The 27,611-nt window shown below is 45.6% G+C and overlaps 1 protein-coding gene across 5 annotated transcripts in view; it reads right to left on the bottom strand.

The window, feature by feature from the left end:
• Positions 1–27,611, bottom strand: part of PHF2 (PHD finger protein 2) — a 97,736-nt gene that overhangs the window by 61,720 nt on the left and 8,405 nt on the right. For all 5 annotated transcript variants that reach the window (XR_008747352.1, XM_055804960.1, XM_055804958.1 and 2 more), the window contains exon 3: positions 25,294–25,486. Coding sequence is in view for 4 of the 5 variants with exons in the window: in XM_055804960.1 (XP_055660935.1) it covers positions 25,294–25,391 (98 nt within the window). In the remaining variant the exon portion in view is untranslated. The remainder of the gene's footprint in view (positions 1–25,293; positions 25,487–27,611) is intronic.

Raw genomic sequence — 27,611 nt, 5'->3', positions numbered from 1 at the left:
CAATTTTTGCACTCCACAGAAGAATTCAAAAGTAAAAACGCAAGTGGGCTGGTGGGCTGCACGCCTCCTACTGCCCTCTGCACGGTTGCTCCAGTGATGCCCAGGGGCAGCGTAGGGTCCCTTCCCCAAAACTCATCCCTCCATCCAGGCAGCACTCAGCTCCACAACCGACATGGCATCACCTCCACGCAGGGACCCAGGGAGGTCTCGACCCAGTAGTCAGGAGACAGGTGCCATAACCTCAGGAACAGCAGTGTGACAGGAACCAAGAAGGAAAATCTGAATCGGCCTGATCCAAGCTCCATTCAATTGGCACTAATTTTCCACTAAAACAAACAGGTTGGTATTACCTAAGTTTTAGAAAATGTGACAGCGATCAGCAACAGAATGAACACCTTAACATGATTACTCTTCATAAATGTTCTCAGATGCAATTTTCACATCTTTTTAAATTTATGTTAAGCAATACAGAGAAATACAGCATGAAACCCCCACACATACTTGTATCTCCAGTAGTGAAAAAAGGCTGAAATTTCTGCAAATATATTTGTTCTCTCAGTGTTGAAGCTTTTCTGAGTGTTGAAGTCAAAAATAGTAGTGAAATATAATCTTTACTAATCAAACTTGCATTCACAATCACTAAATCAGCTTCCAAAACCATAGCATAAAGATGAGCCTTCTCCACTTAGATTTGTCCCTTCCAGTTCTGATCAAGACCTTAGGGAAGAGGCCACCAAGCACTGTGAGACCTAGGATTAAAGCACCAAGAAACTCAATTCCCATGTGCGTCTCTGCAGTGTATTTCAGTTTGTCCAGGTTAAAAGGGCTTAATGCTTGGCCAGGAGCATCCCATGGGATGGAAACGTTCTCCTGGTCTGGAACCTCTGAAAGCACCAAAGTGTTTCTGGGTCGTGTCTTTTGTGTCAACACAAGTAACATTTCTTTCTCAGCAGGCCTAGCCCACTTGTTTACACACATGATGGCACACACTGTTTGAATCTAGGCTTTGTTAGCCCTACATATATAAAATCAAAACATTTTTGCCTTCGTCTCCTACCCATGGACCAAGTCGTTCTTGCTGGCAGTGGTGATGCATACAGTCTCCCAAGAAACATGGAAGGAGGAACAGAATGCTATGGAAGAGAACAGTCTCATCCACAACAAAATGGCCAGGTGCTCTGGAGATCTGCTTTAATGTAAGTAATTTTCATAAAATGACATTAAAATCTTGTGTTTTGTTTCTACCTCACAGATGACAGGCACTGTTGAGGAGAGACTTTCTAGTCTCGAACAACCCTTAGCACAACAGACCTCAACCTCCAGCAAAGACTAGATGCAAGACTGCAAAAAGTAACTGCTACACCTATTTGTAGGGTGTCATAAAGCTTTTCTCACGTTTCAGTACAAACTCCTCATTTGTGACCTACAGCCAGCAGAAACCACAGACCTTTGCCATGCAAGACTTTAAACTACGTCCTGCTATGCACGTCAAGTTTGAGCAGAAACCACCCAGCTCCAAAGAATGACAGAGCAGAAAGGAGCAGGGGAAGTCATTTGAGAAAATATTTTTGCGAGAGTAAACGTGCTTGAAGTAGAGCGTTTTGCCCAGGAATCTGAAGAGTGTTTCTGTTGTGTACAGAGAAGGATAGACTGGGTCTCTTTCAAGGACAGGTCACTTCACGCAATGGCGGCTGTTTCAAATGACAGTCACCACCACCTGCTTTGTCCTAAGGAAGGCAGCAGCTTCATGCTTTTTAACAAAGTACATAGCTTTGGTGGTGGTTATCAGTTTACTGCACAGACTAGCCTGATGTTCACCTTACAGTCACGACGCCTTCAAACCTGTCATCCTCACAGCATACTCCTCATAGAAGCCTCCTGCCAGCAGGATAACTCCTCACACAAAGTTTCTTGATGGCTGAGACCTAACAAACAAATGGTGTAAATACTGAAGTTTTCCCACTGAAGTCACTGAGAGCTTTACATGAGTAAAGAGCACTTGCAAGCTGAGTACTGGTCCTGGGGCTCAGTCTAGATTTAAACTCTGTTGTTTTAGTGGCAGTAAACCAAAAAGTGGACTCGGGCATAAAACTGTCCTTTACCCTTCCTCCCTCTGGCTCCCGGCTCACCACCAGGCTACGCAGGCAACTCTCCAGATCACTACAAATCCCTTCTCTAGCTCCACACACACTTCAAAACTTCTATATGAAATTAGGTGCTGGGGTGATCAAAACAAGTCATTATTTATCAGCTGCAAATAATCAAGACACGGAGTGCATTCTCTAATAGATCCTGAGAGTCAAGTGCAACAGTAAACAAAAAATAATAGCAATGTACTCATTTTCACATACATGCTGGAAATCATAGGCTAAATCCTGCCCAGTGCAGAATGGTGTAGGAAATATAATTGTCTTGCAGAAAAAAAAAAAAAAAGCCTCCTTACTTTATTGTATGATCAACAAAATTCTGTGATACCAGTGGCTCAGCACTTCTTCCTCACTTAACGTGTCACCTCCATTATTTAGCACTGCACCATTAAAAACTCTAGGATGCAGCCTGTACGAAAGTCACTGTCAAAATAGTCTTGTATTACAGCCACGTAACAAAACCGGCGTAAACTGTTCTCCTCAAGGAAGCGGTGTGATTTAGCGTTCATTTGTTTTCATTAGCAGGACACCTTCTGCGTGAGTACAGGTCGAAACTGCTTCAGAAAAGTGTCTATTCTTAGCAAGTGCCTTTTGTTCCTCAGCAAAAAAACCCCGTCCGGTATTGTTGTATAAATGAAATATTACATATCTTGAAAAAAAGGAAATCAATCAAACAGAACTAAATAAAGTTTCTAGATCACAGCAATCTAAAGTTACTGCACAATCAAAATCTCTGCCAGCATCATACTGTTAAGTGGCCTACCTAGAACTGCTGCATGCCAGCGACAAATATATTCTCAAAAGCTCAAAGCCAGAAACCCAAAAATCATCAATAACACACCGTTTGGTTTCTTGAGACCCCACAGACCAAGGTCACAGTCTCAAGGTTTAATATAACGAAGCATGCATCCACGACGGATGAGGAACATGGACACTTCCAGCTACCTAGCCACGATGTCTGCATGACCCCACAGACTACCACGGCTGACTCCAGTGGAAGACCAGTCTGAGTGAGACCTGGAAGACACCAGCCCACCATGGCAGCAGGCAGCACTGGGAATGACATTTGATTTCACCCTCAGGCTTTTTTTTCTGTCCCAAGGATTTGAAGATGAAAAACATCCCTACCAGGGATTCCACCCGACGGGTTGCTGCGTGGGCAAGTCACCTTCCTGGGAGAGGCCCAAGGTTGCCCTCAAGGACACAAGGCAGAAGGGACACCAAAAGCTGGGCTAACACCAACAACCAAGGAGTGGGAGCTGGGTTCAGCTGAGCCAGCTGAACTAATTCATTTCTCCTCTACTGCAGCACCACAACATGCAGCAACACAACCATCTAAGTACCACCTCGTAAAACATATTCCTATTTCTTGCCCTTTACAATTCTGGGAATTAACTTTTAAAAAGAAATACATACATATTAGCAAATTAACCACTATGTGAAAACTTTACAAATCAACCTCAGTCTCGCTACGACCCTGTCATTTCATTTCTCCTTCCAACAGGAATGTTACTGCAAACACTATGGGAATGACGCCCTGTCCCCACAGTAAAACCAGTCATGCAATAGCCACAACTTACCGAAATTTCTGTTACACTGGCCTATGATAAGCTCACATCTGCAATCCAGTACATCTCTCAGTATTTTTTCATTTTCTAATTCACCTTCCAAAAGCCATAGTACTTGGAACAACACTGTTCCCCCGCACTGCAACCACACTGGCACTACACCTGACCACAACACGGCTCAGGTGGATGAGAACAACAGGGATATCACACACGCTGCCACTGGAGATATCTGTGTCACTGCTCACATGTTAGCACTTACTCCTGCTTTCGGCTGACGTGTGGCCAGGACAGGCAGGCATTAGACCTTAGTGGGATGTGGGCAATCAGGGTGGCTGGAAGGTTTCCGTTAGTACTCCGCCATGCATCTCAAAGTAACTTGCTAGCTTTGGTAAACTGCAGGAAAATTTCCAGCTGATCAGCTCTGCCTAGTGATTAAGAGACCAACGTGAATTTACAGGCAAACTCCAGACAGATGAAAACAAAATTAGAAAAATATACATGAAGACACTCACTAGCCCAAAACACTGAACCATAATGCAGTGCTATTTACTTATTTAAACAATGTACATTATACAAACCAAGTATGTTAGAATTATTAACAAGAACATAACCATGTGCAAAAGCTATTTTACACTCCTGTCTTTCCAGCAGTAAGCAAGAGACCTGTGTTTAAATTGCTCGGTCCCCTCCCTTGGGCACATCCGCACTGTCTGCCCTCTGATACAACAGGTTGAAAGCAAGTAATTTTGCAGCCTGAAGACCAAGAGAACTTAACAGAAAGTTTAAACAAACAAATCCAATTGTTTGCAGTGAAAAACTTGCGTTCTCTCTCCACTTGTTTCCTTTGAAATACAGACGGATCACACCTTCAGCTAATGTAAATTGGCCCAGCCGTGCTGAAGGCAGCTGTAGCCACCTGCATCCATTAAAACTCGTGTCCCTATCTTTTTCCTTCCCATTTGTTTCATCCTCTGTCCCCAGTCCCCGCCGCACGTGCACAAGGCCTTCCAGCATCGTTCCCCTGGCTGCCAAGGGGCCAGCAGCTGCCCCTGCAGCTGGCAGAACGGCACTCTGCAACACCAGCCGCGGTCCACGTGGCCAGCCACCGTGGAGTGCCACGACTGAACCTCTGGCAGCCTGCCGAAAGAACCGTTACCGAATTTTAAATACATCTTACTCTTTCTGGATTGCAAGCTGTGAGTGTGCAAGGGGAGGAGGGAGGAAAGAGAAGGACCTTCCCAGGTGGCTGCAAGTGTGTGTATGTACTTGCTCCCTACTAAAAATTACTTGCTCCCAGCTAAAAAATGTCCAACAAATCTTGCTTTATGAACAGCTGCCATACTTGCCTGTGATTTTCAACACCCACATTCTCAGTAGCGTAAAGCTGTGCCTCAGGCTGATCCTTCTCAATCTTGTTTTCTTTTGGGGAATAATTTTCAGTTTCTGTGGATAGTTGAAGAAAAAACCTCTGTGCCCTTTGAATCAAGAATCAGAGAAGAAACGGGGCTTTCTCCCACTGCTGGGAAAGAGTTCAGATAATTTTCCTGTGCACAGATAACAAAATGGGTTTGGATTTCAACCTGGATAGACATGTCTGCACTTACATTTACACGGGTAAAGGTGGGTTTGAAAATAATCAAGCTCTGCAGAGGGGAAATATGTTTGAATCAGATGGTTTTAAGTTTACCAAAATTAGATGATGTCTTTGCCTTCCTGAACACCAGTCTGAGGGCTCATTTACGCAGAGCAACATATAAGTAATTCTATGCTGAAGTTACACTTGTGTATGATCGTCTGGATTAAACATGTACATGGGAGGTCCACCAAGTACTAAGTTTTAGCACTTCAGTTAACGGGACTACATAAATACTTTAAAATAAAGTAATTACTGACTGTCATAGCTGCTCTGCCCTCTGAACAAAAACCATTCAAAAGGCTCAGGAAACACTTCTTCCTCGCCCAGACCAGAGCACTATTTTCACAAGCATTTTTGTACAAATATGAACCCAGAAAAGGGACCGCTTTACTTTGCCAGCCCCATCACCAATCCAGCTGCTTTTTAAAACAAGCAATCAAATGCTTACTTCTCCAGCAGCCGCCACGCACTGCAATATGCAGAGAAAACCACTATTTTAGGAAGGCAGCGTTTGCCATGCCTTCTAGCCACCCATCTACCACAACGACGATCTGGCCATTCTGCAAAGCACATATGAAGTCATACGTACTGCAAGATGTGCAATGTATGTATATGCCTAAGCTACAGATAAATGCAAATAGACATGTTACACATAAAACTAAACAGCACCAAAGCCCCAGGCAACATCATTAAATTTGTACAACAATAACCACTTGTACCAAAATTTACATAAAAACAATTCTGAGTACTGCATGCGTTTGATTTGCTTTAATTGTGACACCCATTTATATAACTTATTTTTAATATAATTGTAATTTGCATAGGCATTCTTACGCTAAGATCTCACTAAAAATACACATCAACATTTTCTTGGTTCTCATTTTCATTCACAGTACCACTTTTATGTATTTGTTGTATATATATATGTATATTTGTAAATACACAGCAGTCCTAATAGTACACTGACGTTAACTTTTCATGCTCTGTTTTGCACGGCAGTGAGGCTCACAGGGGACGCTCCAACAATGAACTGATGGTATAAGGAGGGAAGAAGGAAAGGGAATGATTTTCACTGTCATATTTATGAAGAACTTACTGTATTAAAACCCACAACAATACAATTTAAGAATGACAAATTATTAACAGAATCTCCCAAAACGTTCCTGATTATTGCTGTTGCTGAGTTGCATAACCTGCTCTTGTATCTTTACTTCATTAGCTTTCAGCACTTCAAATACATTTTTCGAAAGATTAACACCAAATTTCAAATGATCTTATCACAATTTTATCACATTTCATTCCTGTTTCACGATGGTAAATCAGCTTTATATGCATACGTGTACACCCATGCTGTGCCCTGAATGTCTTTCCCATGCAATTGCCTGCAACTCTGGCTGTCCCACCTCAGCAATAATTAACCAGTGTGACAATATAATGGTCCTTCTGCCCACACAATGCTCTGCATTGTCCGACTGCTGAAGACAGCTATCATGGAGATGGTGCATCTTCTCCTTTGATACAGCAGACAGCACATATGTCTCAGAATGATGGATAACATACATGATAGAGGCAAAAAAAAGCAAACCTGCATGTTCAGAAAGAAAACCATGTTAGTAATATTTATAATATCCAGAGGCATAAACCACATAGGTTTCTTAGGAGCAGGCATCCGGACTAATCGTTGGGCTGTTACGAAATGAAGTAGTGTCCTTTATGTCCATGGGCTCATAAGGATTTGCTCCACCTGGTAATTCAACCCTGAATGTACACACTTCACTGGTAAACTGGCACTACTGGTTTCCCTCCTGGTCTGCAAAGGGATCGATGTCACTTTTACAAGCTGTATGACATAATAGGCTGATGATAATGGATCAGTCAACAGGGCTTGATCCTGAGGCCCCTTTTCTCCCTCTTGACTTCAGCAGAACTTACATTTACTGAAACAGGTTCCGAGGCACTGCTGCCGAGCAGATTCCTCCTGTGCACAGCATTGTTTGGGGTTTATTATTGCTCATCAGCAACAATTTAGAGCACATACCTACACACTGTACCAACATCTGTAAGTTGTTTGTTACAGCTTTCACAGCAGCATGTCATCCACAGACATCATGCCTTGCAAAAATGAATAGCCTGTGAGGCACTGTGGCAGTGCAAGCTCACAGGGGTTTCATAGGCAATTCCTAGAAAATGAATTCACTGTGAATTCGCATTACTTTTTACAAAACTGTTCTTTTAAGGTCTATTTCGGTATGAAGTCTTAGAGCCTGACTCAGTGAACACACAGCATTACTCTCATGACACAGAGGTGAAGTGGAGCTTACTCATGTGAGAAACACGGCTTGACCACAGATGTGACTGCAGCGATGGGGATTTTGATTTCCCAAGGAGGGAAGAGAGGTTCACGCTCATTTTAACCCAGGAAGACATGTGGTGGGATTTACAAAACTGTTTAGCATGTGACGGTCTAATCAAAAGCCAGACGGAACTGCTGGTCTTGTAGCTGCTTGTACAGAAGCAGGGTGATACCAAACACTTGTGAAAGTCATGTATACTCGGCAAAGCTCAAGTTTAAATCAAGAGTATTTGTGTATTACTCTGGAAGTTTGAGGTAAGTTGCCTAAACTGTCAGCTAAACCAAATAAACAGCAGGAAGCAGGTAGGGGTTTTCAAGGTTCTGGGCAAGATACCTGACGGACTCAAATCTCCTCTGAGGAAGAAAGAATTCATAAACTCAGTAAGTATCAGAATTTCATTTAACCAAGCATTTTAAATGGAACCATGTTCCCAGCTCCTTTTCTGGGAAACATGTGGCACCCTGCCCAGGATGGCAACCATGGCCCCGGGCAGCAGCAGACCTGCCCAGCAGCCAAGACCACCACTCCCAGCACTGGCTGCTACCAGCACTTCCCTAGTTACATCTTTAACATTTCCCTATTTAAAAACAAACAAACAAAACCAACAACAACAAAAAAAGCAACCCCAAAACCAAACCAAACCAAACCAAAAAAACCTCAACCAAACAAGCAAAACCCACCAACTTCAATTCAGCTGAAATGGACACACAGAATAGCGTTATCAGTGATGCTCTAAGCAACTCTTAAAATAGGAACTTCCTACTCCTTATTCCCCAGTGTGCCAATTTACTCCTATGTGTGTATTTATATATATATATATATGTTTATGTTTTTTATCTCTGTTTGCTACCTTTTTGACAGTGTTGCAAAAGCCTGTCTTGGCCAGCCAGAATAGATACCATCTTGTAAAACTTTCTGTAGTCTGAGTGGAAAGCAAAAGACAAGCTTCAAAAGTAGCTGTTAGGCTGGGGCCCTAACAACGCATTTAAGATGAAGCTTTTCTTTTTATCAAATCTTTTATCTGGGTTTCTGCCATTTAAAAGCACAAAATGTTTAAAAGTTTAAAAACAAAATCTGAAATAAAATATAAGCAGTAACATTCAAAGTAACCTGTCTAAAACTGATTTCCTTAAGTTTCCTATGATGCCATCATGAGTGAATAATAATGGAGCCATTAATTTGTTTCCAACAGGAAACACATGTTGCATTCTCCTGTAATTTTTCGCCTATTTTCAAACTACTGTAAATGTGTTAGGAACTGCTAACTTAACATTTTTGCAACTAATCTGGACCAAACTGACACGGGAACCCCTAAATATTTTTTAATAACACATTATTTTCAACTGCACAGGAGCAGTAACAGGACCTGAAATACCCAGCAACTTTCAGTGTCATTAGTAATGAATGTGCTCTTGAGATTGCACATTGTTATGGGGTAACATTATGCTGTTGTAAATTGCTGTTTGCTTCAGCTGATTCAGACGTCTGCAAATCGACAAACATTGCACACAATTTATGAAGCAGATTTCCATTTACCAAAGAACTGTAAAAAAATGTAATCACGTTGTATTTTGAGATGTGGATTAAACATCTCCATAAACACAGCAAATGGCTTTGACTCTTCACACACCTGGAGCCTCTGGGTCTTTCAGTCTACAATACTTGGCACATGGTACCAAGATTTAGCTATGCTTCTGCAAAGTCTTAGAAGAAGTATGGTATTCATTCTGATACATATTCCTAAGCACAATTAACATCATATTTATGTTTAAAATTATGCTTTACATTTTTAATTTAAAAATTATGTTGCGCCTATCAAGACAGTACCTTTACTGGAACTCGTATAAAAAGAGCAGAAAGATGCAAACTGTTACCAATGGCATTTATTTCCAAAGCTACTTAAGTTATTATATGGGAAGTAATAAATTTTCTCATTTTCTTCAGGCAGTTTTTATGCCTTTTTTACAAACACAACATAAAGTGTTAATATTGCTTCCCTGCTTGTGGCTTATCAAAATTAAAATTAAAGAGTTCAGCCTTGCTCTCCTTGGAGGGAAAACCTTACCTAAAGAGGAAACACTTCCAGTCCACACAGGCTGGGCTCCCCTAAGATACTCCATTGTTCCCTAAACAACTGTGACATTTTCTGTGAAATTTCTGTCCCCTTGAAGACCTGTGGCACGAGCAAGACCTGGGACGGAGCCTGCTGCTCTTGCAGGCATTTTGCCACAGGCTTTGGTGGGAAAGCAGCAGCCAGTGCAGCTGAACCTCCCCTGCAGCAAGCCCTGGCAGCCGTGGCTTGCATTTAAAGCGAACAGTTCTGCTTTGAGCAGAATTGTGGAGCTCCGAGAACGCAAAGGAACAAAAAATTCAGAAAGAACAAAGAAAAAGCAGCAGCCGGCAGGTTTAGACTGTGACCGTCACTAGTCAGATAGGCTCTGAAAACATTCTCGCTCGCTGCTAAATTCAGTTTTAAGCACTGTTCAGAAACAGCTCCTTGAAGCCTACTTTTCTTCCTAACACCATTTGCCAACATGAAAATGCAGAAAAAATTATTCTGAATAGCATTTGTAGCAAGTACTTAGTGTCTGTGAAAAACTTTCTGTTACCAAAGCGTAAAATGATGACTCTGCTTGTTCTGCCTCCTACAAAAAAGAAACCCCAAGCAAATAAAAAAAACTACCAAAAAAAAAAATAAAAGCCAACCCCTCCCTGAGCAAATCCTCCTAGGAAAAAGCATAGGCTTGACAAATTAAAAACTTCAAGGCTTGTCTTGTCATTTCTTTGTCAACATAATGGGTAACAGCATCTCTGATTACAACTGATACGTTGAATTGATCATTTCCTACTTTATTTTGGAAGCATTAGGGAACAACTCCAACTACTGTTTTTTCCAGCCCTTTGAGAATTTTTCAAATAGCATCGAAGTAAAGTAATCTCAGCAACAACTTAATTTCAGCATGTCTGAAATGGAAAAATCTAGCAGTATTATAAAAAGTGATACAAATTGTATCTGGGACTTAAGTTAGCTGGAGAGTCAGCAAGCAGCCTGGTAGTTCCCTCGCAGATGAGTTATGCACACAGTGTAACAGCTTTATTTACCTTCCAGGCTCCTTGTTCTGCTACAGTCCCTGCTCCTGCCCTCTGCAAAATCACCAGCACTCGGCCGTGGGAAGCAGCTGCTCACTGCAATGCCCGTGGTGGACCCTGGCCAGGCAGTGAGAGCATCTCGCCCCCCCAGGGCCACTCCAGAGCACCTCCAGTGAAGTGCACACAGCTACCACAGCTACCACGTCCCAGTGCTCGGGCCATCCTTGACTGGTGAGAGCAAGTGATGCAAGTTCAGAGCAGCCCCAGTTTGTAGGGGGGACCAGAGCACGCTGCTAGTAACAAACTGAGTGCAGGAGTGAGCTTTACACCATTTACTCACTGCTGTTCTCCACGTTTTAACTCACGGCTTCTCTGGATGTCTACTACAACCACCCTATGGACACCAGTTTTCTTACCCACTCCTCACACAATACAGCTTGCAAACATCAAAAGTGCATCTGAAGCCCAAACACTTGCTTTCTAGTAATACCCACGGTACCCACCAAGGCCAACAGACTGCATTCAGCTTGAAAACCCAAAGAATAAAATCACGTCACCTGCAAACCAACTCACATGTTTTTTCTCGGTTACAGTGAGCAGCAAACATGCAGGAGGAAAACACAGCTTGTCAAAACCAAACCCTTGAGTTACGTAAGAAGTAAAATCAGGTAACTTTTGCTAAGAAAATATGTAACCCAGAATGAAATCCAAAAAACCTCCAGAAGAGCAAGCAAATTACATGATCTGCATTCCGATAGCAGCATTCCAGAAACCACAACTTGTACACAGATTTGTTCGTTCAAATAGCATGTATAACGAGAGCTAAATATTCTGACACACGCTCAGAAAAATCACAGTGGATTGACACTTATCTGCTATGCCACATCACTGCCAAGCTGCAAAGGAGCACAGTATGTTCAAGACACACATTCTGCCTTAAAGAAATAATTTTCTGAAGACACCAAGTAACAGAGGAAGACTCCACGCAATTAGAAGTTTGCTGGGCTTCTATGAAATAGAAATACTGCAAAGATCATTGATGCATAGTTGCCATGCAGTGTAAATCAGTGCCAAGCAGAAGGGGAGCTAAGGGGATGTCTGTAATAGCAAATTCAGATTCGGAGGCAACTCAAGTGGTCAGCCAGCTGTCAGGATAGGAAATCCAGCAAACACAGACCACTGCACTGCTACCAGACATTCCCGGTCCTCTTCCGACTCAGTCTTCCACAATTTTCACTCGTCTTCCTCTTCCAGAGATAAACTATTTATTTTCTTCATTATGTTATGTATTCCATTTAAAATATTAATGCATTAATTAATGTGCATGCATGAGAGTGAAACCAAACCCAACCACAGAGAAGTTAACCGGTTTGACAAAAACTCGGGAGGAAAGGAGGAGCAAAGCCAGCAATAAAACCTTATAATCCCTTCTCTGTCCTCTGCATTAATCTCCGCGTTTGACCAGTTTGCCTGAAAATACAAATGTCAAGTATTTAACATAGAGTTCTGACTAAAACAATTTACACGGCAACATTAAACCCAGAGTATCTTTATGTGCCACAGTTCTACAAAGCACCCAGAAACAGCTGCAGCAAACCAGCGTAGGGCTGCGTCGTACCATGAGTTTCAACCAGAGCGCCAGGCGCACCACAGCAACAGATGAAAATGCTGAAGACCCAAGGAAAGCAGAATGAAATACATAATTTTTCCTCAAAATACATTTTTAGGTTATCGCATTGAACAGAACTTACTGTTGTAAAATCCAGCCTGGTCAAATGACCACAGAGCACTCTAATGACTGCTGTGGCCACACCACCAGCCTCCTGTTGACCACAGAGGACACCTGCTCAACAGTACAGCTCCTTCTAGCAAGACGCTGGGTAATCGGTTCCATACTCACTCCAAAGGCAGCCTGTTATTTACTGAATCCTCATTACTAGTTTTACCAGTGCTGAGGTCCTCTCATCTGAGTATCGCTCATCTCTCATTACTCCGTCCCCAAGATCTCTGAAGACGATAGCTATAGGTGCCGTGGAAGGAATGGGTACGTTTCAATGAATACGGTGATGAAGTAATCTAGGACTGCTTGAAGATGTAGGAGTAAAAGTGCAGGGACTGTGGATAATACCGCAGGGTGAAATGCAGCTGCGGATGAAAAAACGTTACTATTTCTGATACTGTTTATAAAGCATAAACTGGAAGATAAAGTCAGTGCAGAAGGCATGGAACGCCAGGATACACAGTCTGCTCTGCATGACTAAAGAAGGCTCTAAAGAAGTTAAATACATTGTTTCTCTTAATTCTTTGGAAACCTAGAGAACTGATTACACAGGACTCTTACAAATTAAGCAGGTATTTCAGAGACATCTCACCTTCACCGCTCCAGCGTGCCTGTTGCAGGGCTCGGAAAGGATTATTCTCCTACAGCACTGTTTAATGCACTGCTGCATTCTGAAGCTTTGTCACACAAGTTTTACCCTCTCTTAAACATCAGACCAGACTAACCACAGAACGTGAACCCTTGTAGCAGGAACAGTAAATAATTTTCCCCAACTACCACTTTACACCTGAGAAAGGCAGACACAGCTGGGTATCGCTTTAGTCACAACCCAAACTCAGCCTGACTGCGAAATACCCAGCTTTCCTGCAGAGCTGGTGAAGCACTGCTCCCACAGCCAACAACTGCTGAGAGCTATCCGGTTGTAGCTCTGTGACAGTGACACCATGGTTGTGACTAAATCCAGCGTGAGCCCACACTTGTCAAGTGATTTCACTTCTCTTAAATACTCATGCTTTCACTTATCAGTGCTAGTTCGCCATATTGGAGAGCGTTTCTCTTTCTATGAACTCAGAGCAGTTTTCTGCTATTATTCATGAGCCAATTCAAAAGGTAGAAAACCAATTTCAGAACCAAGCTGCTTAAAAAATAACTAATATTTGGCTTCCTTATAAGTTTAATGTAGATAAACATTTGCTGCTTGTGCCTGGTAAGTTGCCACAAATATAGACAAAGCAAAAGGGAAACATTAATGTTGAGTGGAAGATATGTGAAAAAAACATTCACTGTAATATGGTTGAAAATTAAAAGGCCTCTGTACGCAACTAGAAAATTAAATGTATTTCTTGGAAATACTTCTGTGGAAGAAATTTTCAAGTACTTTCTCAGCAGAACTCAAATGAACAATTATACCATCCCGCAACTAAAGATGATAACTCTCTTCGCAGAAGGACATCAAAACGTTGATAGAAAAATCTGAGAAAAAGGGCTCTTCAACTCAACTAACAAAAATATTAAGACACAACACCTGAAAACTAAAAATAAGCAAACTTAGATCGGAAATACATGTGATTTTTTCCAACAGCGAAGCAATAAACCATTGGGACAACTCATTAGCAGATTTGTTGCCTTTTCCTCAAGAGTACATGTGCTTTCAATTGGCTGACGCGTTTGTTCTAATGCAAAAAAGTTGGCTGATAATCTATGTAAGAGTTCAGAATACTGTCAAGCACCATTTTGGCATTAAAAACTGTGAATCCATAGCAGCATCTCAGAACAAGCCTGAACATTTCAAGCCTGAATGCTCCCCAACCATCTAAGCAATAGTAAGCCCAGCCATTTCGGAACTGAAGTCCCATGTTCCGCTGTAAGGAAATGGCATTCCCATCTTTTGCAGACCTTCTCTAACACCCTCCATACCATCTTTATGCCTTTCAATAGTAAAGCTTTACCGACAGGTCTTGTCTCCAGACCAGGAATTAGTCAAGTCTTTAGAATGATTAATCCCTAGTCAGCAACTAAATGTAGAGTAGAAGCTTTAGTGTTTCATACAGAGCGAGCAGGGATGAGTGAGCTGAGGCTGCTGAGAGGTTGCCTATGGACTTCTTTTCTAGCCAGATTACACGCAGTGGGAAAGCAGCCTTAGGTTTTTGCTCATCCTATAGGTCTTGCTGCTTCTGATGGTACTTCTGTGACTTAGATTTCTGAAGTTACCATGGAAAAAATACTTAATAGCTCTACAAGTGTACCATTCTTTGCTGAATTAGTATTCATTCAGGTATCCAGCAGGATCCCTCTCTATGACAGCATTCTTTCATTCCACAAGAAATATTTCTGCGATAGGAGTCCTTATGCTATACCCACAGCAGTCTATAAGGAGCTATACGTTGAAGTGGTCCTGCTCCCAATTAACTCTAGCCAACAAACCACATGTTTTATCTAAAAAAATTAAAAGTACACTTGATACACTCTGATTTTACATTCCTTAGCAACTGCTGCAATTGTATTTAAGGACATTTAGCGATCAAGAATGGAGAGGAAGAAAATCACAAATGGATAGTGTGGTAAACCAGGAGATCTCTCCTTGCTCAGACACACGCCAAACAGCAACACAAGTCCGTAAGCCCTTTCACATCCCCCTCCTGCCCTGATCCAGAGATTTTGGTGAGATGTTCAATAGAAGGCATTAAATATTGCTTATGTTCTGGCTACATGGGGATTGTATTCCTGAATAATGATCCTTGGCTGTTTCATGTGCTCCCACGTTATTCTGCGTTCATCTAAAAACATAATGAAAACCATTTGCATTCTTTGTTGTATCTGGAATCAGAAGGCAGAGGGCTGTGCAATGCCCAGCGCTAGGCATGTACAATGAGATACTGTTCTGCACCGTAGCAGTAACAATACAGATCCGAGCTGAAAGGGTAATTCACAACCACATGGCTCACATTTAACGAGTGTATTTTTATACACACGAACAATCGCAAACGCATACTATAATAATTTATACTCCATGTGCAAATCCCACGAAAACCAAAGATATCATCTGGTCAACCCAGATCACTCTGCTGTCCCCACATAGTGTAGACATGATGTCATTGTGCCAAAGGAGCAGAGGAGGACTATTTTTAAAAATAATGAGTATGCATTAACTAGGGTTTTTTTAAATCATTATATTTTGGCCATATCAAATCCAGCTTTTCCAGACCAATGAGTGACACATACGACATCGGAACACTGTTCCTGCCAATTTTCACATTTCCATCACCTTCCATTGAGATGTTAACAGCAAAAAAGGAGGTTTAACAAAAAATCACAACTAATGACTCCTAGCAGAAATATCTCACTTCTTTTTTCACTTGTTATATCCTCTCAATCTGCCAGATGAAAACTTCAAGGAAAAATGCTCTCCCTGAGAGTAAACGTACCGTATTTTTTGCTAAAAGAGGAAAACACAATGAAATCCATAAGCAATTAAATAAAAACAAGGCAACTGTAACTTCAGCTGCTCTCACATAGTTTCAGATAATCAGATTAACAACTGCAAATGGGAAATTTAAAAATACTTTCGGTTTTACAATTCTGATTTATTTTTTCCCGTCAAAATATACTATTGTTTAACTTTCTGCTTGTGTCAAACTAATGGATAAAATACTAAAAATTGCTGACTATCCTGTTAAAAGACCTACACCAGTCAACTGTGCAACTTTAAGCACATAAACACTGCAGTGAAACTCAGTATCCTCACATCTGCTCAGGTCTGTAAGGACACTACTAAGCCAGGGTTCCATCTGGAGAAGTAGCACCCACCATTTTTTTGGGATGTGCCTGGGAGAAAGCAAAGAGAGGAACTCCTCTGTGGACCACTGGCAAGCTATCCTTCACATGCTGTCAGCCTCTTCCAGCAGCTCTACCCAGGACTCAACAAGGAAGGGTTTGCTCTCTCTGAGACCAGGAGAAAACCATCCTTCGGTGCCCTGAATGCACGCCAGGCTGGGATGCAGCCCTGGAGAGCACCAAACATTGGAGCAGGAGACGTTGCAGTCTGATCACACCATGTTACCAGGGACCACGGTCACAGAACCACTGGCCCTCAGACAGTGTTATTCAGAAGGGGTTGAGCTACTGAGTCATCACATGGAGTGGGGGACAAAGCCACCAGGAACGAGTCAATGTGAGAGACTTGGTGAAATTTGCCTGTTATTGCCAATATATTCTATGTGGAGGGTATTTAGATGTAACAAACAGCTAGGTAACATCCTAAAATAGATTATGCATAATGCCCTAAAATAGATTGTGCACAGGCTTATTCTTTTCAAATAAAAATCTAGAAAGGAATTACTATTCATATCACTCAGCGAGTGTAAGATTTTCTAATATACACCCACATTATGGTGTTCCCAGCCACAGATGAGACACATAAAATGGTTACTATGAAAAATCCAGTTGATTTCAAGGAGCTAGCTCACCCGTATCTCAAAAATGCCTCTAGTGCTGCTACAGAGCACCTTTATATCATACTTCTAATGTCACAGACCACGATTTAATAAAAATTTCTGAGCAACCATAAAATATTTTAGACATACAAATTTCTGATAAACAAGAAAATAAGTCACTACAACTAGCCATTTAGCTGATGGAGTTCTGTTCATCAGAATAACACTGTAATAAGAGTATAACTCTGGTAGTGGGATTTTGTATTTGCTGTGATCCAGCGTTCAAATGTATTTTGGAAGTGCAATAGAATTTTGCTAATAAAGCTGTGGGCAAAAAGATCATTTACTTTTGACAGTGAAAGATGCCTGTTCGGGCCGGACAAAAGGCTGGTGGCCTCAGCAGACCGCTCACATACAGTGCACAACTTGGCGCAGCCTCTGCACATGCCCACAGCGCAATCCAGAAGTGTAACCCAAATTCATGATGGCAGACCAAAGCTGACTTTAAACTCGTGGCAGTTGCACAGCTCCAGGCACCAAGTATTTACTGAAAGTCCTTGTGCAACTGCACAAACCATGCCTCGGCCGAAGCTCACGCCTGCATTATTACAGGTTGCTGTATAGGAGACAGCTAGCCAGGCTAGAAAAATACCCTTAGTTTTCAGTGTAGATATACTACACTCCTATTATAAAACATGTATCATTCAGAAAGAAGAAAATATATTAAGGTAATATTAAAGATGATGGGGTTTAGAAAGCCTTAGAGTGATTCTGGAACACTTTCTCTTCACCAGTTTCTCCCCATACATAGTTACGCTGCTTTGATCATTTTTTTCAAGACATTTTCATCCATTTCCTTCATCATAGAGCTATTCGAAGGAAAAAGCACTGGGTAACCAGTTCCACTTTGCACGCAGAATTGATCTTTTTGTTCCGACATTGCTTTAACTTTTCTGATTAAAAGCCAGCATCTGGTAAGGGTGCAGTCCCACTACTACTGAACAGGTGCCTGCAGTACTGCTCACAAAACGCAGTCAAGCTAAAGGTTCGGGCTGCTGAGGAGCACTCATTAATTCATACTCTTTTCCAATTTTTTCTTTTTTAATTAAACATGAATTGTGCTTAATATTCATTACATTTTATTCTTGCAGAGGTAAAATATGTTTTAAACCCTCTGAAATTAAAATAATCTTTAAATATAATGACCTTCTGTGATCTATACTTACTCTCAGGTGCCAGTGTACCAGACAACGCACTTGTAGACCAGCCCTTCCTATGTTACTGCCTACACTCGGTATCACTCAGACTTGGATCTTCTAAAGCATACTTTAATTCAGAGAATAATTCCATGATTTCTGAGCTGACACATCAAAACCTCGATGTTCAGGCCAGCTAAATGCTCAGGATACCTAAATTGCTATTTACATGAACTGGAGTAATCGGTTTTTTCACAACTAGACTCCATCTCTCAGTTAAACATTTTTTCAAACTGAAACCTCAGCATCTTCTAACAAGCAAGTTTAAACACAAGGCACCCAGCCACCGCAAACCTACAGGTGTCTAATAGTGATGCTCAGTCCTACAGCAAAGAACTGATCAAAAGAGAAATGCTCGCTCTGCTTCAAAGGCAGCTTTGTAGACTGAGGTGTTGCACAGACACCCATGAAAACCCAGCTACTACTTAGGCAGTCGTCCAGAAGGGGACAGAAGTCTATAGAAATGGGGCAGCTAATGCACTTTTTGTGTGCGTATCTAAACACGGAGCCTATCCCGTGGTTTAGCAATAGCGCTGTGACAAGTGCTTTTCCTGGGGATGTCAGCTTACAATACCACCACGGAAAGGTGAAGGTGAACCTCAATTCCCACGCAAACATTTTTTTCAGTAACAATTCAGTCCTTTTAATTTACACCAAATACAGGTTTTCAACGCTCTATCATATCTTCTCTGCAAGACAGAACTGCAGATAACACTGTGTATTTGGAAATCTGCTACACAAATTGAGACTATACTTTTAACAAACACTTTGCAAAAGTATTCTTGCAGCTGTGATTGATACTGCAATGGCCCAAGAGACTCTGAGGTCAACTGAGAGTTTTAATGGCAGACTGAAACTCTGACATATTTTCCACTCCGAATCTCAGGCTCTTTCTCAGAGCACAAATGGATGTGAAATGGTAAGACAAGAAGTTTATTTCGCTATGCCAAAGGACCAAGAACACAACACTGACCAGCAAGATGCAAAACCGACTCGCTTTACCATCTGGCCAGCCTCCCAGTGCTCTGGAAATAGATGTTAAACATCACTGTGGGGCCACACAATACTAGAAGGCAACAAAACCAGCATCGGTACCGGGACCAGTGCGCCATGTGCTTCTGCCTCTATGCAGCCCTGGGTATTTAAAAAGAACTTTAAGGAAGATATAAAATGGATTTGAAATAAAAAAAGCTTCTAGGTTCTCTGAACAGCTTTCAACCTGCAGAATAAATAATGATGTGTTACTGAAAGGAAGATTAAAATGACAGCAATTCCAACCTGAAGACAAGAAGGATTTTAAGTCTTGTCTTAAGTCCAAATCTTCTTCACATTCCATGTTGACAACTCTTCCCTCCCCCCCCGCCCCAAAAAAAAAGAAAAAAAAAAAAAAAGGTGTTTTGGGTTGTTTTCCTTCTAGGGTAAACAACACCCACTAAAGTGTCCATGTGGACACTTTATCCAGAATAATTTGCCTGCTTTGTGGGCTCTATGAAATAATTTCTAAATAACTTGGGTTCCCCCCTCGCTTCCCAGCACAGGGCATAAGGGAAAGCATTCTGGTATAGGTATCAGCATGGCTTATTCACGATAGCTGCTCTGGTCAACCTCCCAGTACAACTGAGGCTGTAATGTTGATTACAGCAAAACTTGAAATAATCTTTAATACATAGTTATTAGAAAAAATTACACACCTTGTTCCTATCTGAACTCACACACTAAAGGAAATCATGCTTTGCATGGTACAATTAACTTCAGTAACTCTCTCCACTGTGATAAATATTAAGGCAAACAGCACTGTATTTTTAAGATTATCCTCATCTTAAAATTTCACCCAAATTACCAAATTTGGCCACAGCTAGCAATAAGCCTATGTAAAAGAAAGAAACCAGACAGCGCCATGTAAAACTAGACCTATTTTTAAAAGGGTCGACGCTGAATGGTCCAGTAGGGGAATAAAATCTCCCCATCCACAGGGAATTTCATTTTGTGATGTAAGAGAAGTGCTTCTCTTAACCCAGACGGAGTTCATCTTGTGCATCAAGGCACCTTGATTAACACCCATCATAATTTTATGCTACTATGGTAACTACATGAACTACTTTTAGATAAGCCAACTTCTTGTACTTTTACGGAGATACATACTTCAGCTATGCCTGGGACAGTAAGTTTCAAAGTTTAAATACACATGGGGTAGAAAAACAAATACAAATAACACCCGTTACTTTATTTAGCAAGTGATTGTGTGATCCCATACCTACCTGGTAAAAAAATATCCACTGCAGAGAAAAAAAACCTATTTACCTTCCATCACCTACAGCTGTAGTAAATAACCCAGTACAGATTTCTAGTTGAACAAACTTGCAGAAATGGACTTGCCTTGCCTTGAATATTAGGTTCTGTAACACTCCCATAGTAGATGAGATACTTAAGAGACCTGTTGTTAAATACGACTTCTTCCAGCCCTCAGCAGCTTACATTCACAACCTGTCAGCGAACCTACCCTCGCTGCTTTCAGCTGCAGCAAAGGCACTTAGGAGCAGGGGGTGTCCCTGAAGCAGGCAGCTCCAAACCCCACGCAGCTTCCCAGATCACAACCAGCACCACCAGCACCTAGAAGCAGAGGAGAAGGTGGTGCCCTTCAAGCAACGTGCCTTGGCCAAACCGCTCCACCAAGCCAGTGAACCATCCTGTCCCACATCATCAAATGCAAGCCTGCACGATGCATGGTACACAGCACAGAAAATATCTCCTCCAGGCTGCAGCACTGCCTGCCCAAAGCCAGTTATCTGGCCAGGCCTGCAGAGGAGGGAGCAGAGCAACCTACTGCCTAGGCACCTGCTGATTCTCGGCTCCTTCACCCATCAGCACACGATGCAACTCTGTCCTCCTCCTCTCCTGGCCTTCTCTAAGTCCAAAGAGCCATCTCCCATACCAACAGGCTTTATGTTAGAGGGGTGCCTACAGCCCCAGCTATTGCTGCTGCCTGAAGTCCTGTTGCTGGGTAACATGTGGAACAACGCCAGAAGCTCCTCATCAAGAAGGGACCCAAGGGGAAGGCCAGGACACACGCACCACAACAGAACAGTGGAGGAGCCAGGAGAGCATCCAGCACTGAGGTTGGCTTTTTACAGCAATGGACTAGAAGCAGTTGAGGTGTATGGGCTTTTGTTACACCAAACAGCCACATCAAAGAATGCAAGGTCTTCACAAAACGAGGAGTCAAGCAACCCCACTGTCTGCTTCAGCGTTACTTTCTTTTTGCCTATAAGATCACCTCCACCCTCTCCAGACACAGCTTGAAGCTGCTTGTCTGAAAGCTGCTCAGGCAAACAGAAAGCACAAAAATGACTGAAACTCAATCTAACAAGAAGTCACAAACAGCATTTTGCGAACATACTGGTGGCTCAACACACTTCATAAATGGTGTCTAAGGGTCTCCGATGATGGGTAACATATGGAGTTGCAGCAGAGGGGCTCAGAAAGAAAGGAACTGGGCTAATGACAACAAATCCTTTACTCCTTCTTCCTACAGACCAGCAACACCACACGGGAAAGACTACCAAAGGCTACCGACCTATAAAATCAACGCAGATGCCTAATCCTTGTCTATGAAACCTATCAGGCATATGTGTCAATTCAGCCATACGGTCTAATGCAGCAACTCCACTGCGTGCCAGCCTGAGATCGCAAGGATGACAGGCGCCCAGGCAAGAGCAGCCAGTGCTCCGAGGTGCCGCCTTCCCCACCACACAGCAGCTCAGATCCTGCAGTGAGGGACCACCTGGACGTTTCTCGGGACTAAGTAATGATTTCTATGGGAAGATCTAACACTGCTTCACGAGAGAAATCCTCCCTGAAAAGGATAATAAAAGCCATCAGTGATATCTAAAAGCCCCTGAGAACCCCAGATCTCAGACCCTGTGGCACTTGTACAGGGAAGCGACGTAGAGCACCCGTTTCCAAACTGTAGCCAGCAGCATGTCAGCAAACTGCCGACTGCTCAGTGGTGGTCTGGAGAGCGCTCATCCAACGTGTGGCTCGTCCAGCATCTCCCCATTCCCACCTTCTAAACTGCACTAAATAAGTTTAACGTACGCTTGACATTTTTATAATATAAATTTACAATCAGAACTGCTGAAGTCGCTGCAGAGATGTTACCCAACCTCAGATGTGAGGGAGACTACGACTGCTACATGAATAAAACCGTGAAAAACATTTCCTTAAATATTGGGGAACTACCATCAGAAAGGAAGCATGAAAATACCTGACCTGCTTCTAGAAAAACAAAATGGAAATGACACTTTTTTTCTTTTCTGAAGTGCACAGTGTACATCACGTTAAAAAGTGATGTAAGTATGATCAAACAATTAAAAACCTGGGCAAGCCTCCTTAATGGTATGCAGCTTTGCACATTTGCTTATTTCTGGTTACAGTACAGTTTCTATATAAACATTAACGCTACTAGTGCTGCAGGTGTCTAGGAGAGAGGATAATTTTATACAACTAAATCCTGATTTTTATTTTTCTTTGTTGAATGTTTATTTATTCATGTAATCCCAAGAAAAGCAAATGGAGACATATATAAGCTGTTTCCTGCTAGATCACTCAGGTGATCTATACCTTAGGTTTTGACACGGTGAGAAGCAGTCTGGGGTTTCTATACTTCAACATCAACCTCTGGCTGCTACTGTGAGCTAAGCAAAAAGGGTACAACCCCCCCTGCAACAGAGCTACAATTCCGTTCTGTCCCATTATACCACAAAACTAAATACCTTTCTTTGTGCGTGCACAAGTTATCGCCCCTGAGCTGCCGACGAAATGATAATTTCCTTGATCAGTTACAACGAACCTCTTTTCATCAGTTTTATCAAGATTCACCACTGCGCACGGGCCACTGAATCCCTTTTGCCCTTTTATCTTTTCACGAACCCTCTCTGTCACCACTTGGCATGAAAATCTTAATTTTTCCACGTCCTTAAGTGTTCCCAGTTCCAAGCACACAGCACCTGAGGCTTCTCTCCATCGTCTACCTCGGCCTCCCCCGTGCCCAAGCCCCAGGGCCGACCTGGGCACAGCCCTCACGCCTCATGCCCGGCGCCCCTGGTGCAGGGCACCCCCCACCAGCACCCATGCTGGAAGTTACTGGTTTTGGTATTTCACTTCATGTTTCCACACAGCTCTTCCAAGAACGGGCAGAGCACCATCCCCAGCGGCACGGCGAAGTTTGCTGTGCTGGGCACACGGGCAGCGTGGGGAAGCCGGGCCTAACCCCCGGGCCCTCCCTGCCTCCGGCTGGGATCGGGGGGAGGGGGGGGGGGGGGCAATTCCCGGAGCTGGTTAACTCAAACAGCGAGGGTTTAACCTCGCTGGCTCCCTGCCACCCCAAGCGCTCATCAAGGTGATTTACCAGATTTTAATTTCACTTTTTACACTTTTATGACGCGAGGAGAATCGCTGCAAAGGAGGCAGCGCTCCATCGGCCCCCTCCCGCACAGCCCGCACGGCCGCCCGCCGGCACGGGGACCCGGCGGGGCCGCCCGGGGCTGCCTGGCAGGGTCTGGCCCCGGCAGCCCCCCGGCCCGGCAGCCCCGCAGCCGCGGCCCGAAGGCAGCCGCCCCTTCCCCGCCGGGACCCCGGGCCCGCCCGCCGGGCGCGGCCGAACGGGGTGAGGTGGAGGTGACCGTCCCGGGTCCCCGGCCACCAACTTCCCCATTTCTCACGGAAGAAAATAATAACGACACGCGGTGCCGAAGTTGCGCCCGGCCGCCTCAACTCCCGCGCGGCCGCCTTCCCATTGTCTGCGGCCCGGCGCTGGGGAAGAGCGGGGCCGAGCAGGGCAGCCCGCCGCCCGGCCCGCCCAGCCCGGCTCCCCCGCCCCCGCCGCCGCCCCCCCCGCCCGGCGGCCGCCGCCGATACGGCAGGCCCCGGCCTCGGGAGCTTCGGCGGCGGCCACAGGGCCGGCCCGAGGAGGGAAGGGGGGGGGCGGCGGCGGCGGCCGGGGCAGCCCCCCGCCCCTACCCGGGCCGCCGGGGAGGCGGCGGGCGCCCACCGTCAGGCGCGGCAGGGCGGCGGAGGTCCCCGCCGGCCGCCTCCCCGCGGGGCGGGGGGCCCTGCCCGGGCTCAGGGGCGGGCTCTGGGCGACCGGGGTCTTCCCCGCCCGGCCCTCCCCGCCTCAGGGCCGGCGCTCGCCCGCCCCGCCCGGCGCCCGCGGCTCCCGGCGCGGAGGGGCTTCCCTTCGCCCGCCGCCCCTCCGCCAGGGCGGGCACGGAGCTGGGCCCCGCCGCGCTCCCCTCAGCCGCCGGCCCGCCCCGCCAAGGGTTAAGCCGCAGGGCTGGCGCGGCGATGGTAGCACTGTCAGCCGGGAAACACCCCGGCTGCCTCCCGCCCCGCGCCTCCCCGCTCCCGCCGCCCCGGGGAGCCGCGGAGGACTGGGCAGGGGGGTGCCCGGAGCCCCACACAACACACACCCGGCCAGGAGGCCGGCCCGGCCCGGCGCGCCAGGCGCCGGAGCCCGATGACAGGGCGGCGGAGCCCCGGCCGCCGCGGGCCCCCGCTCCCCCTGCCGGCCCCGGCCCCGCGGCCGGGTCCCCCCGTCCGCCACCCCGGGCGCCGCCGCCGTGTGGGACGCGCCGCATCCCGGCCGGGAGAGCCCGCCGCCGCGCTGCCATCGCCCGGCCGGCCGGCGGGATCCGTCCCCTCCCCGAGGAAAGCACAATGGCCCCCCAGCCCGGTGACACCGGAGCCCCGGGGACGGGGGGACGTGGGGGGGGGACGGCGACGGGGAGGGGGAGCTTTGTGCGGGGAATCCAGCAAAATTTACAAAACACACACCAAAAAAAATACAACGGGGAGAGAGCAAGCGAGAGACGGGGGCAGAGTGGCTCCTCCTCCTCCTCCTCTCCAAAAAGGCCTGTTGGAAAACTGCACACGGCGGCGGCTCCGGCAGCGCCGCTCCCCGCGCTGCCCGGCGGAGAAAAGGTGGCGGGACCGCAGCGAAAGGGGGGGAAAGGCCCGATCTCTTTGTGTTACCTGCCGTGAAACCAGTCCTTGCAGGCATCGCACTCGATCATGAAGCGGGTTACGTCGTAGGGCAGCCTACAGATGCAATAGACGGGCACCGTCGCCATGTTAGCTCCCTTCAAAACAAGGCTGGACGCCCGGAGGAGCGGAGCGAGCGGGGCTGGCGGCGGCTCCTGCCGCGGGGTCGCTTCGGCTGCTGCTCCTGCCCAAACGGCAGCGAATTTGCAGTGTCGGGGGGGGGGGGGGGGGGGGGGGGAGAAGGGAGAAAAGAAGCGGGGAGGGGGGGGAAGGAGAAAAAAAAAAAAAGAAGAAGAAGAAAAAAATCAGATAATGCAATTACGGCTCCTCAAGGGCGGGCGAGCAATGTCAGAAAAATAATAAAGGGCTTCCCAAAGTTTGGCTGCATGGTTCCTTCGGTTCTGCGAGCGCCGACCGGACTGGGGCTTTTTTTGTTGTTGTTGTTGTTAAATGATTATTATTCAAAATGTTTGGCGAAATGCATTCTATTGCGTGCCCCCTGGTGACAGTACAGTACCGAGGCTTTTCATAAACACTCCGAAATGTAGCCCTTTCCTTGTAATGTCCTTACGTCAGCTTGCAACATTGCAATATTTCCTCTGCCGGGGCTGGGGCCGGGGCCGGGGCCGGGGCGGCCGGCGGGAGGCTGAGCGCGCCCGCGGGGGGCTTTTGGGGGGTGGGGGGGTGGTTTTTTTTTACCCCCGGCTGCCAGGAGGGAGTTTTTTAAAGCAAGCGGCCCGGGCAAAGCTCTGCCCCCCCCCCCCTCCCCGGGGGGTCTGGCGGCGGGGGGGACCCCGCGGTAGCGCTGCTGGCACTGACCCCTCCGCGCAAACAGCGAGGGGTGATGCTCGGGGAGGAAGGGGGGTCCGCAGGAGTGGAGCACAACCCCCCTTTTTAATGACAAGCCATCACGGAGCAGGCACACTCCAAAGTAGCTGCAAGTATCATGCTGCCCTCCCTACCAGCAGAAATAATGCTCTGGTGGGCTGGGGTCTGGGTGGTGGTGGTGGGTAAGGGCCTCCTAGAGTGCACGGCTGTCCATTTATGCTAAGAAAGAAAAAAACCCCACTCTTTTTAGTTGGTAGAATTATATTACTTTTTTTTAAAGTTATCCACCTCTGCCTGCGGCAGCCCTTTCACCGTTGCAAGCAGGGCTGCTACACCCAAAGAGGTGAAAATAAACACCTCGTGCCTATGAAGGACCAAATGGGATTTGGGGCCCTGGGTATGTCCCATGAAGGGCCCCTTGGGCACGGCACAGCCCGTACCCCAACACTGCACATCCCCACAGACACCAGCTTCCTCCTAGACGGCGGCGGCAAAAGCGGAACCCTTGGGTTCGCACCGAGATTGAGGATGCAGAACCTCGCTCCCCCTTGGCACCGAGACACCAAAGGTGGTTAAAATGACCGCGCTGCCATACTGAGGGGCTTTGGGGGCAGGGAACTGTGTCCCACGAGTGTCTGATAGCCACTGGCATGCTTCCCTGAGCCGCCTGAGAGCTTCCTACTCACAAAGGGAGTCCCAACTGAGACGTGATTTTAATTCCGGTTACAATGGATTCAGTATCTTGAATCCATCGCATCAGGGGGGAGGGGGGGTGGATCTTCTATTTATCTTAGAGAAAATGGACATTTCTCTACCTTTTTTTCCATCAGTCTGCAAAAATCCTTCGAAATCACCTGTGGAGGACAAGGGGAATTCAAGGGGCCAAATAACTTCAATTCTAAGCTTTTCTACAGAGAGAAGGCCACCATCAGTATAGGCAGAAGCCGGTCTGGGCAACTGAGGAGGGGCTGTCAAAATTATTTGCCTTGCCCACTGAATTTACATGCCACAGAAACGACTTTCAGCTGGTGTTCTTGCCGAGCTGTGTTTGGAGTAGTGTCAGCAATGGCAGCTCTGGGTCCACCATGGCTGTTCATGGGAGTGAGATGAAATTTCTGACATAGCTCAAGGTGTGGTAATGCGGGGGGAAGATTACAGGCCTGCGTTTAAAATCGTGACTCAGTTTTGAATGACATGTTTTGGATGTCTCCAGACGCACAAAGGGGCCTATTTTCTTTGTCACACTGAGTGGCGTAAGTATCTGCCCTCAAAAAATCAGGACTCTTTTAACTTTAAATTGATGTATCAGGATTTTAGTTGCTCGGAGCTTCAACCGGAAAGTAGAAGAGCGAGTCTAGGGAGTAAGGCAGGATGAGGAGGAAAGGCTTGAGAACCATCACGAGAGCTGCACGCACCTTTACAGAACCCGTTCGCTGTTCCGCAACACCAAGTGCATCTACCAGCACCTCTCAGCTCAGGGT

The sequence above is a fragment of the Falco peregrinus genome, chromosome 5 (genome assembly GCF_023634155.1).
Source record: "Falco peregrinus isolate bFalPer1 chromosome 5, bFalPer1.pri, whole genome shotgun sequence".
In the NCBI taxonomy this organism is placed as follows: Eukaryota; Metazoa; Chordata; class Aves; order Falconiformes; family Falconidae; genus Falco; species Falco peregrinus.
The sequence above is the reverse complement of the archived record's forward strand: the minus strand, read 5'-3'. Positions and strand labels throughout refer to the sequence as shown.